The 18,690-nt window shown below is 42.1% G+C and overlaps 1 protein-coding gene across 1 annotated transcript; it reads right to left on the reverse strand.

Moving 5' to 3' along the window:
* Nucleotides 1–1,834: 1,834 nt before the first annotated feature.
* LOC139660557 (trace amine-associated receptor 1-like) lies at nucleotides 1,835–18,004 on the reverse strand. Its single transcript, XM_071538731.1, has 3 exons — nucleotides 17,594–18,004; nucleotides 7,653–7,668; nucleotides 1,835–2,385 (listed from the first exon to the last, which is right to left on the reverse strand). Exons 1-3 carry the CDS (start codon nucleotides 18,002–18,004, stop codon nucleotides 1,835–1,837), a joined length of 978 nt encoding a protein of 325 aa, XP_071394832.1.
* Nucleotides 18,005–18,690: the final 686 nt, after the last annotated feature.

An 18,690-nucleotide genomic window follows, 5' to 3' on the forward strand; every position in this document is an offset into this window, starting at 1 on the left:
AATGACTGTACTGTACTTACTGTACATACTGTAGCCTATATGACAGCAGAAGTGGAGGTAGAAGAAAACTGTCAGGTATACAAATTAAAATAACAGGTTTAGTGTAATTATACATAATTATAATTATAATTATAATTAGAACAACTCTGTTACATTAAGTCAGAGTCAAGAGTCAAACCACACAAAGGATCCATGTACATCATGAGCATTATCCTGAACCAGAATTATAACCAAGCAGAAGATAACCGGTAATCAATAGAATGTAGCTTTGCAATATAAATAGCAATAAACACTCAACATAAGATAAATAAGCACGAACAACACAAAATTCTCAATTTCAAGTAATAATTGTATTAGATCAAAATAAGAAAGAATGTGAGTTGAGTTAATTTTAGTTCAGTTCATAACGTAACAAAAAAAATCACTTTGGGTTTTCGTGGTACTCCAAATGAAACATCAAAAGGAAGTAATCCAGCCAATCACAAATCAGTCGGACAGTTCTATCGAAGTTCAGTTCTCTTCATCAACAACAAAAAAAATAATCTTCATAAAAACCTGCCAATGTTCAGTTCAAAAATAAATTAGGGTTACCCTTCCTTTTACAGGTCCCTAACAACGTATGAACTATTCCTAATTAGACATAAACAAAAAGGCTATTACACAGTAACGTGGCTGCGTTATTTGATCTTAAATTATGTTATTGTCTAAGTGGACTAACTTACCATTTAGTTATTGCACTGTTAATTTCTAACAATGTATGAACTGTTCATAAACAAAAAATAATTATACAACAAAATATTTGCGTTCATATGTATTTACATAGTACCGCGACCTGTAATATGAAGCGGGTGTAAGTGGACAATAATTCATACAATGTGACAATGTTTATTTTCTTTATTGACATTTAAATGGTACATAAAACGGGACAGTAGCCGACCAGACCGTAAAGTGCTGGGCGATCAATTTTACAGATACTGAGAAGTTCTCTAGCTTTAGCCTATCCCGGGGAGAGTGAAAGATTATGTATGCTACCAACTTACGCACCCTCCTGGGAGCTAACATGGCTAACTTTTCTAGAGTGCTGACTGTGTTAGCTAACACCATATTAGTTTACAGTATGTGCCTGCGTTTGTTGGAGTAGTAGTAATAGTAGTAGTAGGCCTATTAGTAGCAGTAGTAGTAATAGTAGCAGCAGCAGTAGTATCTTGTAGCAGCAGCAGTAGTAGTAGTAGCGGTAGCAGTAGTGGTAGCTACCTCAGTAGTAGTAGTAGCAATAGCAGCAGTAGTAGTAGTAGTAGAAGCTGGTGGAAGCAGTATTTTTCCCACAGCGCAGCCGAGGGCATCACACGGCAAGTTCAAGTCATGCATTCAGTCACCAGTCAGTCAGTCAGGTTTTGCTTAGCATGTTCCTGGTTTGGCTAAAGCTGTCAATGCTATAATAAGGATTACTATCTGGTAAGTGAAATTAATCAACACCCCTCCAGCCAATCAGAATCAAATCATCCAACACTTGTATAATAAATATTAATGAATAATATTTGGGAGCTGACTTTTTTGTCACGTCATGTTTCCTCTAGCAGGAGGAAGTTGAGCCAGTTTTGAGGGAAGTGGCACAAAATAGTGATACTCAGGTACCATCACCTTCAAACAGGGAAATGCTAGTAAAATATGAACCAAATTGTATTTTTTTAAAGGTAATGTTGTCCATTCTATCAGTATCTTAGCAAGGACAACAAGAGATTGAGGAAGTCAGGGTCACCAACCAAACCCAGATCTAGACAGGACACGGCACCACCCATGGCTTCACAAAAGCCTTTTTCTGTTTTTTTAAGATTTATTCTGTGAACAGTTTTATGTCTGAAATGTCAGAATTAAAGATTTTACGTGAAATGATCACTTGAAATGCCTTTCTGAACCAACTGTAAAAGAATGCGTACACCAAAGGATTCACAGTAGAATTCAAACAGCTGACCCACAAAAGTATTTCGAACAATGCCGGTGGAATCGAGTAACTGATGAAGGGATTAATGACGTTACACACAAAAAAAGGAGTCCAAAAAGAAAGAAATGCCCCCATGATGATAGCGAGTGTTTTGGTGGCTTTAGTTTGGGACGGATCAGATGTTTTTGTGTTGTGGATGCTGCGCACTTGTCTCTGTGCCACCAGGAAAATCTTCAGGTAAATGCCGAGCATGACAACGCCAGGAATGTAAAAGGAGAGAACTGATGAGACTGTACTTGATACTCCACTCTGAAACAAAACACATCCTCCTTCACATGCAACATGATCATAGTAGAAGTCCTCAACTCCCAAAATATTGAGCTTGAGGAAGATCATTCCAAAGCCCACTACAGCCGAAACACTCCAACTGACCAGAATCATGATCAACACAGCATTAACAGTAGAGAGATATAAAGAACAGCTTTCATCAGAATATTAATGTGACAGGTCTAGGTCAAAGGTCAGGATGATTGATGAGTGATGTTGTGGTGACTAGTAGGTTTTAGGCTATTATCATTTAGCCTTTATTCCCGGTGAGACTAAAGAAAGAAAAGCTTTCCTTTCCCCGAATATTAAATCGGCGGACCTATATGATATCATCGCAGGGGTTCGGTGCAGGGGTTCGGTACGCTGAATAGTCACAACACAATATGAATAAAAGACAAAGCATCATTTACAACAACTAAGGCTAAAGAAGACTAAAGAAGACAAAAGAAGACTAAAGAAAAAGGTATGATTATTATTCATTTTTATTCTCAGGCTTAACTTTTGGCGGGAACTTTAGCCTATAAATTCAAATTGTGTGAGCCGTTAGTAAAAAGAAGACAGACACAGACAGACAAAACCATGGCTGCTGGTACATTCCTATTTAGATATTGCTTTTAGTTAAAGTTACTTTTTATTTTTTATTTTTTTATTTTTTAAATATTGAGTTTTTGTTTTTCTTCTTACAGTTCCTGGAACACGTGGTGGATCCCCGACATCAACAACAAACCATAATGCTGCTGAGGACGTAGAGGGTAGGTTATTATTTATTTATTTATTATTATTTTTACAAAAAGTACTCTTATCATTAATATATATATTATTTTCCTTATTTCAGACAGAAATTCCTTTATCTCAGACTTTCCTGGATTCTCTCAACTTTCTCAAGACAATTATGGTGAATATTATTTTTATTATTATTATCCCGTTATTATTATTATAATAGTATATTCATCTATTAACGATATATATTTTATCACACGATAGAACCTCTGGCTGATCTGGAAGCGTGTCTGACACCCTGGAACTCGCAACCCGAACAGAAAGCCGCTGAGGATCCACAGATTTCAGAACCACCCCCGCCGCCGCCGCCGGTGAATTCCGTAGCAACGCAAACCGATCCACCGGCTGCTCAGCCGGGTGAAAATTTGTCATCCTCCAGCTCCAGCTCTAGCTCCAGCTCTAGCTCCAGCTCTAGCTCCAGAGCTTCTTCTTTTGTTAGAAGATCGCGCAGAAGTGGTAAGTTTCTTTAGCCAGGAAAAGTGATGACTGAATCCTCAAATGAAAACTTGTTCTCACTCTCTTTCTCTCTCCGCCCCTCTCCCCAAACTCCTCCCTCTCTCTCGCTCTCTCTCTCTCTCGCTCTCTCTCGCTCACCGTCCCCTCCCTAAACTCCTCCCCTCTCTCTCTCTCTCTCTCACCGTCCCCTCCCTAAACTCCTCCCCTCTCTCTCTCTCTCTCTCTCTCTCTCTCTCTCTCTCTCACGCACACAGAGACAAGCGGAAGACAAAGAGCCAGAGAGGGAAGAGGAAGGTCTTTGAACTTGAGGAGGTCGATTACGCAAGAGTGTCTGCTGACCATGAGCGATGTTTGCTGTAATGTGAATGATGTTTTCAACAGCGTGGGCTCCATCGTCTGCAATATGAGTAAGATACTGTATCTGGCCTCTAAACCGTAAATTGATGTAAACCTAGGTGTGACATTTTTGTTCATTTGATCATGGGTGAAAACAATAATACAGAATTAGACCTTAGACAGTTAAGGGCTTTATCAGAATCTTTATCCGAATCTTTTAGAGTTCTCCCCGATAATGACCCCTTACAAGAACTGCCTGCCCCGTTACTAGATGCCATAGGTGAACTAAATCAGGAAGGAGTAGACGCTGATCTTTTAGACCCTTTTAGACCCCTCAACAACGCTATCGCTAGCCTCAATGCACCGGACCATTCACAAACCCTCGCAGAAACTCAAACAGATTGTTTAAGTGAAATAAACAACGCTCTCTCTGAATTACAGCGAGGGGGTGAAAATGTAAACGTAGTAAACGGTGTAAACAACTCACAACAACAACAAACGCCTGAGCACGCAGAGCCTCGTACAGAGTCCCATACAGAGCCTATCCCCGAGCCTCGCACAGAACCGAGAGTGGTAACACGCACTACATTTAATAACGTAGAAATAAGAGAGCTTCTAACTTTTCCTCGCTCCGAGGGTGATGCCGAGATTGATTTTGTTGCGTTCTATAATAATGTAGCGGTTCAAATAAACAACATGACGGAAAGAGCTTTTTCACACGCGCGGCGCGGTGATGTAATCCAGATGGAGTTGAGAGGTGAAAGGTTACAAAATAGCGTATCCCGCATTTTAACCGTCGGCGATGAAATGGATAGAAATGGTTTTCAGAACCTCTTGGATCGACTAGTACAGTCAAACCAGTCCGTAGCAACGGACGATACTCTAGAATTAGTCGTCCAAGTAATCCACAACCCGCGAGGAGGCGGTAAAAGAAGAATGTTGGAAAAAACATTAGAGTGTGAAATCCTTAAAAAGAAGGTTCGCTTTCTGTACGTGGTAGAAAACCCCGATAATCAACTGTGTTTTGCCATCAATATAGCTCATCTTCTGCGTCCCAGTCTCTGTGACAGGGGAGCCGCTATACTCGGCGCTCAAATTCAGCATAAGGCGGGGTTGACCGCACAGACGGCTGTGACTTTTAGCGACATCGGTAAATTTGAACAAATTCTGAACCGTAAAATTGTTGTGTTTTACAGAACAGATAATTCAAAAGCGCTCTCTAAATACCAGACGTCTTTCCAAAAGCCGACTAACGGGTCTACACTGTTTTTATTCCTCTTCCTAAATCACTACTACGGCATTAAAAATCTCAGCGCTTTTCTAGGCGTTAGTTACGTGTGTGAGCATTGTTACGCGGGATACAACAATGTTTTGAATCACAGCTGTGACAAATACTGTAAAGTTTGCTTAGACTCTGATTGTACACGGCATGAGTTGAAACTTACTGCGTGTAACGATTGCAACAGGACGTGCCGTTCCCTTTTCTGTTTGGAAGCGCACAAAAAGCCTAAATGGCATCCAAAAGCCCTAGTATACGCCAGCGAATGCGAAATGCACAAAAAATGTAAAAAATGCGGTCTGCTATACTACGTGGCTCTGACTAAGGACGCCGAACCGCACGAGTGTCCGACGCCGGGGTGTTTAATCTGCGGAGAACGCCGGTCGCCTTACTCTGACCCCGACGAGAGGCACGAGTGTTATATACAGCCTCTGCGCCCCGAGGAAGATTATAACCAGAACTTGATATTTTATGACTTTGAAACGTTTCCGGACGAAAGCGGCGTTCACGTCCCTTTTCTTGTGACTACTAAAACATTGGAGGGAGAGGAGTGGTACTCTAGCGGGCTCCAATGTGCCAAAGACTTTGTTCTGCATTTCAGAAATCCCAGATATGCCAAATCGCTGTTTATAGCACATAATTCTAAAGGATTTGACAGCTATCTCGTTCTGAACGCCATGGTCGAGTTGGGTGTACATCCCACCTTAATCATGCAAGGTAGCAAAGTCATTTGTTTCAAAGACAACGACTACAGACAAAAATACATAGACTCGCTGTCGTTTCTATTCATGTCACTAGCCGCTATGCCAAAGGCCTTAGGCTTTACCAATAAAGTCAAAGGGTTTTTCCCTCACCGCTTCAGCTCAGAGGCCAATTTAAATTACGTGGGCCCCTACCCCCCTCGTGAGCTTTACGGAGTAGACCAAATGACTGAAAAACAAAAACAGGAATTTGACGCCTGGTACAATACTACGGCTCTTCATGGGATTTTTGATTTTCAGAAGGAAGCTAAACTTTACTGCGAAAATGACACAGACATCCTCAAGCAGGCTTGCTTGATATTTAGGAACGAGTATATTAAAGAGACAAAAGTAGACCCTTTCAGCTGCGTCACCATCGCCTCAGCGTGCATGAAAGTTTTTGTCACCAATTTCTTAGAACCTCATACCATCGCCATACCCTCACCCTACGACTACAGACAACAATTTAAAACATATTCAAGCGCCGGCATCCAGTGGTTAGAGTGGGTCATGTCCACAGATAACATTTTTATTCAACACGCGCTGAATCTCGGAGAAAAACAACTAGGAAAGTATTTTGTAGACGGATACGCTGAAATTAACGGTGAAAAATGGGTCTGGGAGTTTCTGGGGTGTTTTTACCACGGTTGTCCCACCTGTTTTCCGTCTCATGACGTTAGCCCTCTGACGCATAGTAGTTACGGATATCTGCACGAGGCCTGCGAGGTAAAATTACAAACGCTACAATCCGTGCACGGTGTAAAAGTGGTAGTGATGAGAGAACACGTCTGGACAGAGATGAAAAAATCTGATCGAGGGTTGCAGGATTTTCTAAAACAATACGACGCTCCTCAGCCTCTCTCACCCCGAGAGGCTTTGTACGGAGGTCGGACGTGCGCCGTACAGCTCAGGTACACAGCCGCTTCTGATGAAACTGTACAGTACGTAGACGTGACTTCCCTCTACCCCTATGTAAACTGTAAGTATCCTTACCCTCTAGGACACCCCGAAATAATCTACAAAGATTTCAAAGAGCCTCAGGCTTACTTCGGATTAATCAGGGCCGTTGTCTACCCTCCGAGAGGATTGTTTTTCCCCGTGTTACCGTACAAAACAGGAAAAGGTAAACTAGTGTTTACTCTCTGTCGTACGTGCGCCGAATTGAATTTTCAAGAGGGTCCTTGTGCACATAACGATGAGGCTAGAGCGTTGACGGGGGTCTGGGTCACTCCTGAATTTAACAAGGCCTTAGAGATGGGTTATAGGGTCGCTAAAATCACAGAGGTGTGGGACTTTCAGAGGCGTAGCAGTTGTATATTTGTCGAATACATTCACACTTTTCTCAAGGGAAAGCAGGAAGCTTCAGGCTACCCCGTCGAAGCGTTGAAAAATCAAGAAAGCAGAGAAAAATACATCAGGGACTATCACGCAAATCAGGGCATTTGGTTAGACCCTTCTAAAATAGCATCAAACCCTGCCAAAAGACAAGTGTCTAAACTCTGTCTCAACAGCTTTTGGGGAAAGTTTGCACAGAGAAGTAATCTGCCCCAAACCCAGCTAGTCAAAGAGCCTCATGAGTTTTTCCAGATCATGTTTTCAGAAACATACACGGTCAAGTACTTCACTTTTCTCAACGACAAAACGGCTCTGCTTCAGTGGTGTCACAGTGAACGCAGTGTAGCACCCCCGAACAAGGCTAATAACGTCTTCATAGCGGCTTTTACCACCGCTTACGGGCGTCTCAAGCTGTACAGTTTTATGGAACCGCTCCAAGACAGGGTTCTGTACTACGATACCGATAGTCTGGTCTATGTCACAAAACCGGGGGAGACGCAACTTGAACTGGGTCATTATCTGGGGGAGCTGACGGACGAGTTAGAAGGTGACAGCATATAGGAATTTGTGGCGGCGGGACCCAAAAGTTATGCTTATCAAACCAGAAACAACAAAGTAGTGCTGCGAGCAAAGGGCATCACTCAGACTCACGAGTGTAGAGAACGGGTCAACTTTGACAGCATTAAAGAGTTGGTAGAAGGTTACATCGAAAACTCTAGACAGACAGATGTGATAACGGCCCCGCAGCATAACATTGTGCGCTATAAAAAGGGGTTTCATCTAAAAAACTCTTCAGTTCACAAAAAGTTTAGAGTGGTGTATGACAAGAGGCGACTCTTATCCCACGGTCGAACTGTACCCTTTGGTTATTAACTTTTGGTTATTAACGCCTGATCAATTTTGTAAATAAAGATGTCACACCTCGGTGTAATACAAGAAACTGATTATGATCATAGGCTACGGTTACCCTTTTCCTGTCTGATTGTGGGACCCAGCGGTAGTGGAAAAACTTTTTTTGTAAAAAATGTACTGGAAAACTGTGATGATGTGATGGATTCAGTACCTGAAAACATTGTATGGATTTATACATCGTTTCAACCCATGTATGCTGAATTACAAAAACTGAATAAAAAGATTACGTTTGTTCACGGACTACCTGATTCTTTTGAAGATGAACAACTTTTTCCCTCTGCAAAATCACACCTGGTTATTTTGGACGATGTTATTTTTCAAGCGAATGACCATCCTGAAATTGTAAAAATCTTTACACAGTATAGACATCACAGAAATATGAGCGTCATGTTTTTGACTCAGAATATTTTTCACCGAGGTAAATACAGCCGCACCATCAGCCTAAACAGTAATTATCTCATCTTGTTTAAAAATCCTCGTGACAAGTTACAGATGAACATCTTGGCTCATCAGATATATCCCCGACAAAAAGCCTTTTTTATGGAAAGTTATGACGACGCTACCAAAACCCCTCACGGTTATTTATTGTTAGACTTGACTCCAACCTGTCCAGAACACTTTAGACTAAGAACGGGTCTACTACCCGGAGAACCCTCCTGCGTGTATTTGCCCAAGAAGAAAAATTAACATGTCCGTACGTTTGAAAAGAAACCTCCCGCTGCTGAGAAAGCTGGCCAACAGCTCTCCGAGCCGACGCAAATCCACTATAGAAGGATGCCCGAACGACGTCATACAGGCTTTATGCGAAATCAGCCATAATCTTTTGAAAGGAAACATCCCCCTCACCGGTTGTCAATACAAAAAACTAAAACGACACAAGAAACACATCAGACTGATGGCAAATAAAAACACCGGCCTAAGCAAGAAACGAAAATTATTGACTCAAAAAGGGGGATTTTTGATGCCTCTGCTCACTTCTGTTTTACCGTTTGTGGGTCAACTCGTCAGCGGACTCATTCACAGATCCTAAAAAGAAAATGCAGAAAATGTATATGATCTCTCCCGAGCATCTAAACCGTCTACAGGAAACGCAAAAGAGTTCTGAAAATATCAGACAAAAGGCCGAAAATGAGCTGGATGAGAAAATGAGAGAGATTCTTAATCAAAAAGGATTATTACCCGATGAGAAAATTAAAAAATACAACATGCTCCTACAAAGATATCTTAATCTCCAAAAACAAAAGGAAGGTGAAACTAGGGAAATTACCCTTAGCCTTCCTAAAGAGACTGAATCGAATCTGACTGAAACTGAATCTCACCGAGATATCTTTAACGAAGTACTCGGGAACGTTAATCCTCGTTTTCAAAAGAATACGGACTATATTATGCGCAAAATATTAGAGTCAAAAGGAGCGACCGGATGGAACAAGGACGGTGAATTTATCTACAGAGATATCCCCGTCAGAGGATCGCACATGTTGGATTTAATGAAACATTTAACATCCACCCATAAAACATCCGCCCGTAAAACCAAACCTATAGGTTGGGATGTGTTTCTGAAGGCGTTGTCTGATCTGAAAATACCTCTTTCAACCGTGACTAATACTCAAGCGCGTCAATATATTCTAAAGCTCAAAGACCTCTCGGAAGATTCGGACCTAGACGGTTCTGAATCCGTCGTCGGAGAGAAAAAGAAGGAAAAGAGGAATATTGTACTTTCTCCACGCTGGTCTATCGGTCAAGATGTCTCAGAAGATTCAGAGGCCGTCGGAGAGAGAAAGAAGAAAAAGAGGAATATTGAACTCTCCCCTCGTTGGTTACAAATTTCATAAATAAGATTCAATTCAACTTTTTTTCTTCAATAAAGAACATTTTTATTTAAAGACAAACGTCAGCGTATTCATTTTTCCAATATTGTTTCAAGTACATATTTTTAAGGATAAAGAACATTTCATTTTTAGTAAAGTACTACATTTTTTTTTTTTTTGTGACACTCAATTGTGACACTCTAAATCTAAAATCAAAAATGACACTCGTTAAACAATTTTAAAGAACAAGAGGCATGGTTAAAGGACCCTGCGCGCTGATTCCTTACACATCGTCTATATCTTTTCACAAAATCTGATACCATGACATCATTTTTTATCGAATCATTTTGATACAGAGATAACACACGTTCGTAGGACAGGCCGCTGGCCCTGTGACATAAATAATAAACGCAATGTTCCCCGCAAACCACTGATAGAGGGTGTTGAAGCTCTCTCTCGTGGTAGAAAATTGAATTTATGGAATTGAAATCCATAAATTGTAAGATACTTTTAGGGTAATGGGGATAATCAGGGGGAAATCCAAAAGAGTCAAAAAAAGTAGCCTTTCCGTCTTCCTCCAGAGTCAGGGCGAGCCAGTGCTGTCCGGGTCGATGACGGGGGTCCGTGTTTACTATAAAATAGGCCGGAGGCCTAAACGTCCTCTGCAGTAACGGTAATTCATCGGAGGCCCATACGCCGCAGAATATATCTCCCAGTAAATGACGCAAGAGGCCTTCCAACTGATGATTATTCATAATGGAGTCAGGTTTAGTAGTAATCTACCATCACTTGTCGTTTGGAGTTTATCTCCAAAATAGAATCGTAACAGGCGTACACGATGAGCGTGGTCGTATGAGGTAAGGGGACTCTGAATCTCATTTCCAGTCTTAGATTTCCGCTGGAAACGGGTGATAAGGCGTTGCTGTCTTCTTCGGGGTTTAGATTAAAAACAAATAAGGCGTATCCCTGTTGAAAATCTTCTCGGTTAATACAGAGAGGTAAATCTTTAAGATGTCTCCCCGTGGCTGTAAACATATTGTAAAACTCTCTGACCGACTGGTTGTTGTTAAATTGTGGCTGGAAAGCTTTGGCGGGAACCTGTCTGCCGTCCTGACAGAGGGCCATGTATTCCACATCGTTATGAATAAAGTTAAAAGGTGACAAGTCATTTCTCCCCGTAAAGGCTTCGTGGTTAACCATTCCGAGTACTAGGTACTTGGGCATGGTCCCCAGAAATAGATTCTCTTGATTACATATTCTGGAATTCTGGGGGATGGAGTATGTTTTCACATTAATACGCGACAACGGGTACAGAGCGTTACCTTTTAGCAGGGCTGCCGAATGACCTAAACGCACGGCGGGGGAGACTGTGGCTTTCTTGACAAACAGGGCAGCCCCGAGTATTTTTAAACGGTAATCGGCGTTGGCGCCCGCCATGAGGCAGAAGGCGTCGCTTCCCCGGGTCAGCTTAATTCTCAAATCCACAGAGTTCAAAAGTAACCTCTCGCAGAAAAATATGTCGGCGTGAAGGGGGCCCAGCAAGTGAAACTCTCTAGAGTCTGCGCTGAATCGACCTCTCTGAACAGCTCCTTTATTAGGCCCGTTATTAATCACTACAGAGTCCATAGCGCCTGCTGTGTCTTTGTAAAATAACCCCGCGCTAAACTGACTTTTTAGCGTATCTTCTGAAAAGTTTAGCAGGGTCTCTATCATAGCTCTGTACGGATGAGTGGCGCTGGCCTGAGAAATCAGTCTGTCTCCGAGAATTACGTCGCATTGTGAAAAAATGGTATTCAGAGGGTAATTAATGACGCTCACAGCGGCGTCCTGAGCCAGGTTTGTGCCGTCGGCGTTGGTAATTTTTAGACGGAGATGTAGCAAAGTATCGTTGAGATCCAGGTATTTTTCACCGTCCCCGGGAATAAAGAATTCAATAGGACCTCTATCAGTAATGGCCGACAGAGGCATCACTTCTGTGTAGTGTTTTTCTTCTATAGACAGCTGCGTCATGGGTGCGGAAAATAAATCCAGCTCCGTCATGGTGCATTCGGGTGATTTTTCATGTAAAAGAGCCATTTTAAAATATATCTCTGGATCTTGCGTCAGAGCTCTTTCCTTTAGGCCTGCGTCTTTCGACTGATTTTCTTTTTCTTGATTTGCCTCCTTTTACACGTCGCCCCGGCGGTCTCTTCCTCGCTCTTCTAGACAGCATCATAACACCCGCTCCTTCTTGACCTTCTGACCCCTGGTCTTGATTACGGGTTATTTTACTAACGACTCGGCCAAATACGTCCGAGGCAATGTTTCGTGCGGCCGTTTTAAGATGAGGTTTGGCGAGAGAAAAACCTTTTTTCATCAGGGGTGCTACGAACCGAAATAATTTTGAAAATATAGAGCCTATTCCTCTCCCGTACATTACAGGGGCTCCATAAAAACCCTCGAGACCTCCCCCGACTTGATTTTCATAATAGCTGACAAAGCGATGAGGATCGTTCATGATCATGATTTCGCGGGTCTAAAATGCAGTTTCACAATACACTTCCCGTAGGTAAAGTTTACGGGAATGTTTTGGTCCGTTTTGATCTCAATATGAATGTTTTCAATGTGTTTCCTTGCCACGGGTAGATAATCGGCTGGGTTAAAACACTGTGTGACTATGTCACCGTACGTCCCTCGTATTTCAACCGTTCTCAAGAGCGGCGCGTAAGCGTCTCCAACCATCTGATGACGAACCACGTCGCTATAACAGTACAGTTGATAAAACCCAGACTTTATATCCGCCGGGTAGGGAGCCATGCGTTCATCGAAAATGAACCATTCTCCCGGTTTCATGCCCAACATGTAAGCCACGGGTGGAAAAAAGCGTAGATGACATTGACCTCCGGCCTGAAATTCAAATCTCTTTTGAATGCCGCTCAAGTTTAAAAAAACGTCGCTTCCAACTTTTCTAAGAAACGTCTCCAGCTCCACCTTGAGTTGACTCAGGCTGTTGTAATAACCTCCTCTAAACCTTTGACGACGGGCCTCGGTCTCTGCGCCGGGCTTGACTGGTTTAGGCCTCCAATCAAAGTAGGCCGACTCTGAGGGAATGTTAAACCATGTGTGGGGGTATGAAATTTCCGTCAAGGCTACCTGCCACGGGCCCTCTAAATCGATATGCTGAGCTAAATCCACGCGAAAACTAGAAGTTGTATTATTTTTAAAAACATCCAGACTGGCGTTGGAGGGTAGAGTCACATAAAAACCTTCCCCGGACATTTGATCCATGACTCTGACTCTATTTTTGTTATCTTGTTTGATATGCTGCCTAAAAGAGTATGAAACCCAGAGAGGGTTACCTATTGTTTTTATACATTTTTAAGATCACGAGCCTTGACCCAGCTGTTGAATTTCTCCGGCCAATTTTTCCAGCGCACCAAGACGTACTTTTCACCTTTTTGTTTACGCTCTCCCAGAATTTCTTCTACTTGATACGTTTTGTCTTTAGCAACCTTTACTTTTTGTAACTCTGCTTCGTAAAACGTGCCGTCGATAGGTTCTCCGTCGTAATCTCTCAGTTTGTACACAGGGGGGAGGCGAGGTATGCGTTCGACCACTGTAAACAACTCATCCGTATAACTCTGTTCATATTTTTTATCAAACACTCCTCTCAGTTTGGATATTCTTACCAGATCTCCCTTCTTGAACTTGGTGCTATCCCATAGCGCCGGATTCCCTGCACTACCGTACAGGTTTTGAAAAACCTGAGGGGTGTTCTCCATCGTCACCTGCTTAGGAGTCATTTTTATACTTTTATGATAACTGTTATTGTAGCTTTCAAGTAAATCCTGTAAAACGTCCAGGTAGCGTCTGGTGTTTTTAGCCGTAAAATATCTCCACATCCGAGTTTTCAAGGTACGATTAAATCTTTCGACCACAGACGCTTTCAGGTCGCTGGCTGTAGCAAAATGTGTAATACTGTGTTTCTTCATCAAGGCCTCAAAACTTTTGTTAAAAAATTCTTTTCCCGCATCAGTTTGTAACTTTTCAGGCGTCCCGCTGTCTTTTAAAATAGAGGCAAAGGCCTTAGAGACCTCGGATCCTGTTTTTTTCTTTAAGGGTCTCGCGTAAGCCTTTTTTGAAAATACATCGATGACCGTTAATAAATAATGAAACCCGTCATTATGCTCGGCCAAGGCCTGCATATCGCAGAGATCAGCCTGAAACTGATTTAGAGGTCGCGGCACAAAAACTTTGTTTCTGGGAAAATGTATCCTGGCGGGCTTATGCAGAGTATAAGCGTCCTGTTCAGACAGAAAATCTTTCACCCTGTCGACGTTTACTTTGACCCCCGTTTCATCTTGTACGGCTCTGTGGAGTCGATCCACTCCCCCAAAACTACCTGGATGGGCAGGATCATAATACATATTTTTCATTTCTCTCCCCATATCCATCTCTCCTTCAGGAAGTCTTTCTTGGAAATGACGTGTTTTCAGAGTTTTCACGGTTTTCAGAGTTTTTTTTATTTTTTATTGAATCATTACACGCTACAACATTTTGATGTGAGTAAAAAAAAAAAAAAAAAAAAAACCAAATCATTCAGAAACTACAAACGCTACAAACATTACACACTACAATTTAAACTTTTTAATAGGAGTACAAAAAAACATTAAATCATTCAGAAACTACAAACACTACAAACATTACACATTACAAATTAAACTTTTTAATACGAGTAGAAAAAAACATTAAATTATTCAGAAACTACAAACGCTACAAACATTACACATTACAAATTAAACTTTTTAATACGAGTAGAAAAAAAAAAAAAAAAATCATCAATTACAAACAGAATGATATGAGTAAAAACAAACAAAAAAGAATCAAACATTAAAACATAAAAATACAAACAACTAGAAACAAATCATTCTGAACTACTACATACTGAACACTACAAACACATTGAACATTACATACACATCAAACACATGTGGTCACCGGGTTATGTATGTTTGATCACTTTTAAAGCATGAATCAAAACCGCGGATCCGAATTTACGGCGAATAACATTATGCAATATTTGCAATTCATGCATGGTGTTCACAGCCTGCTTGTTTTTTAAGCAGTAACACACAGCGTCGATAAACAACGCGTAAATAGTAATTAGATGGAACACATTCATTTTTGAGGAATGCAGGAGCATGTGTTCAACAATTTTACAAAACCTCTCAGATACTGAATTTTCACATAAACGTGATGTTGTTTGTACAAGCAGTTCCCATGGTGTGTATTGAGACTGCGCCCGAACAATTTCTGTAATCTCTTCTAGTCTAGTTACTTTAACCTCTCTGCTAGGCCTATCGTTTACCTTGTTTTCAATGACTCGAACTATAAGACCCTGTAACTCTGAAATTAAAAAGTACTCCTCTACAGCTACAAACACTCTTGTAATATGATTACCCATCTCTCAGAGGAGATGAGTTTTAAAGTCCTTCCCAAAACCGGAAAGCTTCTTGCAGTATTTTCAGGTTGTTTTCGTCTTCACTGATATGTGAATTGTAAATCTCAGTAAGTCGGTCTTCTACACAGTCCACCTTTTTCAGTTGGTGAAGAAATGTCTCTGTAACGCCACGGACTTTGGGATCTGATGCGATGATGTTGTGCGATTTGAGCACTCGCTGGATGGAGGGGATAAAGCGAATCGTCCAGAGTCTTTTAATCAATCTGCTATAGTGGATTGGGAAAAAAAAGGGTAACTCCTTCAGGCATTCGTGATGTTTTTGACTCCCGTGGTTAATTTGACAACCGTAGCAGATTTCGGTTTTATATTTACTTAAAACCGGTATCAGCAAATTAACTACTGAGGCTTTTACCGTGTCCGGAAATAGACCAGACAGCCATCCGTCCGCTGTCGGAGTGCCGGATAAACCTGTAGGCCTCAATAATGGTGGTGAATCAGAATTTGATGCTGAAGAGTATTCAGGTCCTTTCCAAAACTCGACAACTTCTTGCAGTTTTTCCAGCTTGTTTTTGTCTTCTCCGATATGCGAATTGTAAACTTCAGCAAGTTGGTCTTCTACACAGACCGCCGATTTTAGTTCATGAAGAAATGTCTCTGTAACGCCGCAGACTCTGGATTCTGATACGTTGAAGTTGTGCGATTTCAGCAGTTGCAGGATGGAGGGGATAAAACGTTTCGTCCAGAGTCTTTCTATCAACTTGCTATAATGGGTTAGGTAAAAACCCTCTGGTAGCTTGTCGGCAAAGCAAGAGTGTTCTTTTACAAACGGATGGTTAATATGGCACTCGTGGCAGATCTCGGTTCTATATTTGCGTAAAACCGCTCCCAGCAAAACAACTACAGCGGCTTTCACCGCGTCCACATATACACGAGGCAGCAACCCGTCAGGATCATCTCTCAGTGAATCAGAGTCAGAATCAGAATCAGAATCATAAGACGTTGATGAGTTTTCAGTCTCTGAGTTTTCAGCCTCTGAGTTTTCAGCTGATGAAGCAATAGTATTGTCCGGACTCACGGCCTGCGGGGATAACGGTGGTGTAGGAGGGAGTGACATGATGGGTTTTGTTTCTTCTTCTTCTCTGTGTTCGTCAACCCCCACAGAACCCTGTTATAAACGATAACAGGGGGCGGGGATACAAAGGTCCAGGGGGTGTGTCTATGAAAAGGAGAGATTCCTTTTCACAAGCACTTGCTCATTCCAACACCGGCTGCGCTGGAAGAGAGACGTAATCCTTGCAGCGCATTCTTCAAACATCATCAACCAGGCTTTGACGGGCACGCATAACGTGGTCTGAAAGACTCCACATTCAGAATTAAAACGCTCGATGACAAATTGTCCAACGGGATCATCTTCTGCATTCACGCAACAACTCGCTCGATAGTACCATTTGCCTGTAGGTATGTTCTTAGTCTCCCATACAGCTCTGAACGTTTTTTGTTTGCCGGACTTCTCCTGTTTCTCATCGTTGTCACCGGCCGAGTTTGGATCAATGTTTTCCTTATTTTCCTCCTGCTCCTTCACCATTAACGTTCTTTCTTCCACATCTCCGTCCCACAGATCACAAATTATAACAGCGTCTTTCACTTTAAGGCAGTGTGTTACCACCAGATTCAACACACCCCAGTCATTAGATGTGAGCGTAGTTTTTACCGTGTCGGGACCAAAAGACTCCCCGACCGGCAGATGATAAAAGCAGAGTTCACTGACGGTGTAATTAAACACATACCCCAGGATGCCGTCCGACCCCAGGTTCCATTCCCCGCAAAGTGGTTCTGCAGGAGGCAACTGGGTCCTACACAGATACATGACACGTTTCTTAGGAGCGAACCACAACGGTGATTCTTGGAACGTAGTCACAGGTACTTCGCAGATAAACCCCGCCATGTTAGGTCTCTTTGCCATTTTGCCGCTTTGCCACACTTTTCCCCTCATGAAACGGAGGGCCTTAAATGCAGGGAGACGAAACCCTGGGGGGAGGAGGAGCGGGAGGAGGGAGGGAAAGAGGGGGGGGGGGGGGGGGGGGGGAGATTCCCATGACATCATGTCATAGCGGGAGGGAGGGAGGGAGGGCGGGCGGGCGGGCGCGGGGGGGGGGGGGGGGGGGGTACCCTGACCTTTGACCTAGACCTGTCACATTAATATTCTGATGAAAGCTGTTCTTTATATCTCTCTCTAACAGTTATTTTACTTCTATACAGCAGAGGCTGGCAAACAGCATAATATCGGTCAATCGATATGAAAGACAGATTTAGAATTGAGGCTGTGCACAGCAAGACATCAGCACTATTCCAGACTTTACAGAACACATCTCCAAAATACCAGCAGGTCTCCACAGATAGGATCATACTGGGGACCATGACCAGCAGCCCCAGCAGCAGGTCGGTGACGGCCAGGGAGAGGATGAGGTAGTTGGTGGGAGTGTGGAGCTGCTTGAACTGAGCGACCGACATGACGACCAGAACGTTCCCGCACACCGTCAAGACGACCATGACGCCCAGGAACAGGTAGAGAGAGACACGGACAGACAGAGGATAGATGGTCCTCAGACAGGAAGCGTTCCTGGACTCAAAACAGAGCGCTGGCTCCATCTGTCTGGATAAACTTTATTTATAAAGCACTTTTCAAGACCAAAGTTACAAAGTGCTTCACAACAAGGACCACGTGCAAGGAAGAAAACATTAAAATTAAACTGAAATTACTGATAAAATAAGCATAGGAAAGAGATAAAAAGACAAACAAATGACAATAAATAAAATAAAGGACAAATGTAACACAAAATCAGATGAAAATAAATGCAAAAGAAATGCAATAATGAACGAGGCAAACAAAGACCAGGATTAAAGGTAAGCTTTCCGATAAAAGTCTGTTTTTAGGAGTGATTTAAAAGATGATTCACACCTGTTCCACAAGGCAATGAACCATACTCATATACAGTAAGGAACTTATAGGTGACGAGGTCTTCATTTAATAAAATATTTATCATAATAAAACTTTACACTTGAGCATAGCTTCAACTCTGTGAAATTCAATATATTGGCATGCCCAATCATCTGAGTGTCTTCGAAGTTGTGAAAAAGATTCATAAAAGTCACATTTTCACCTGTAACTTATGTATCTTATGTTTGGTTCACCAGGGAAACAAACATGTTGTCTAACAATTCTCCTCCTTTTTTCCTATTTGAACAGAGATGTTATGAAATCATACTGTTTACAATATGTGGAAAAAGCAGATATAACACATATTGGGTTAGTGACATAAAGCTCATATAGAAAA

This window comes from Centroberyx affinis, unplaced genomic scaffold (genome assembly GCF_046629955.1).
Source record: "Centroberyx affinis isolate AG114_WGS23_722 - 3 ecotype Tasmania unplaced genomic scaffold, CSIRO-AGI_Caff_v1 ptg003336l_1, whole genome shotgun sequence".
Classification (NCBI taxonomy): Eukaryota; Metazoa; Chordata; class Actinopteri; order Beryciformes; family Berycidae; genus Centroberyx; species Centroberyx affinis.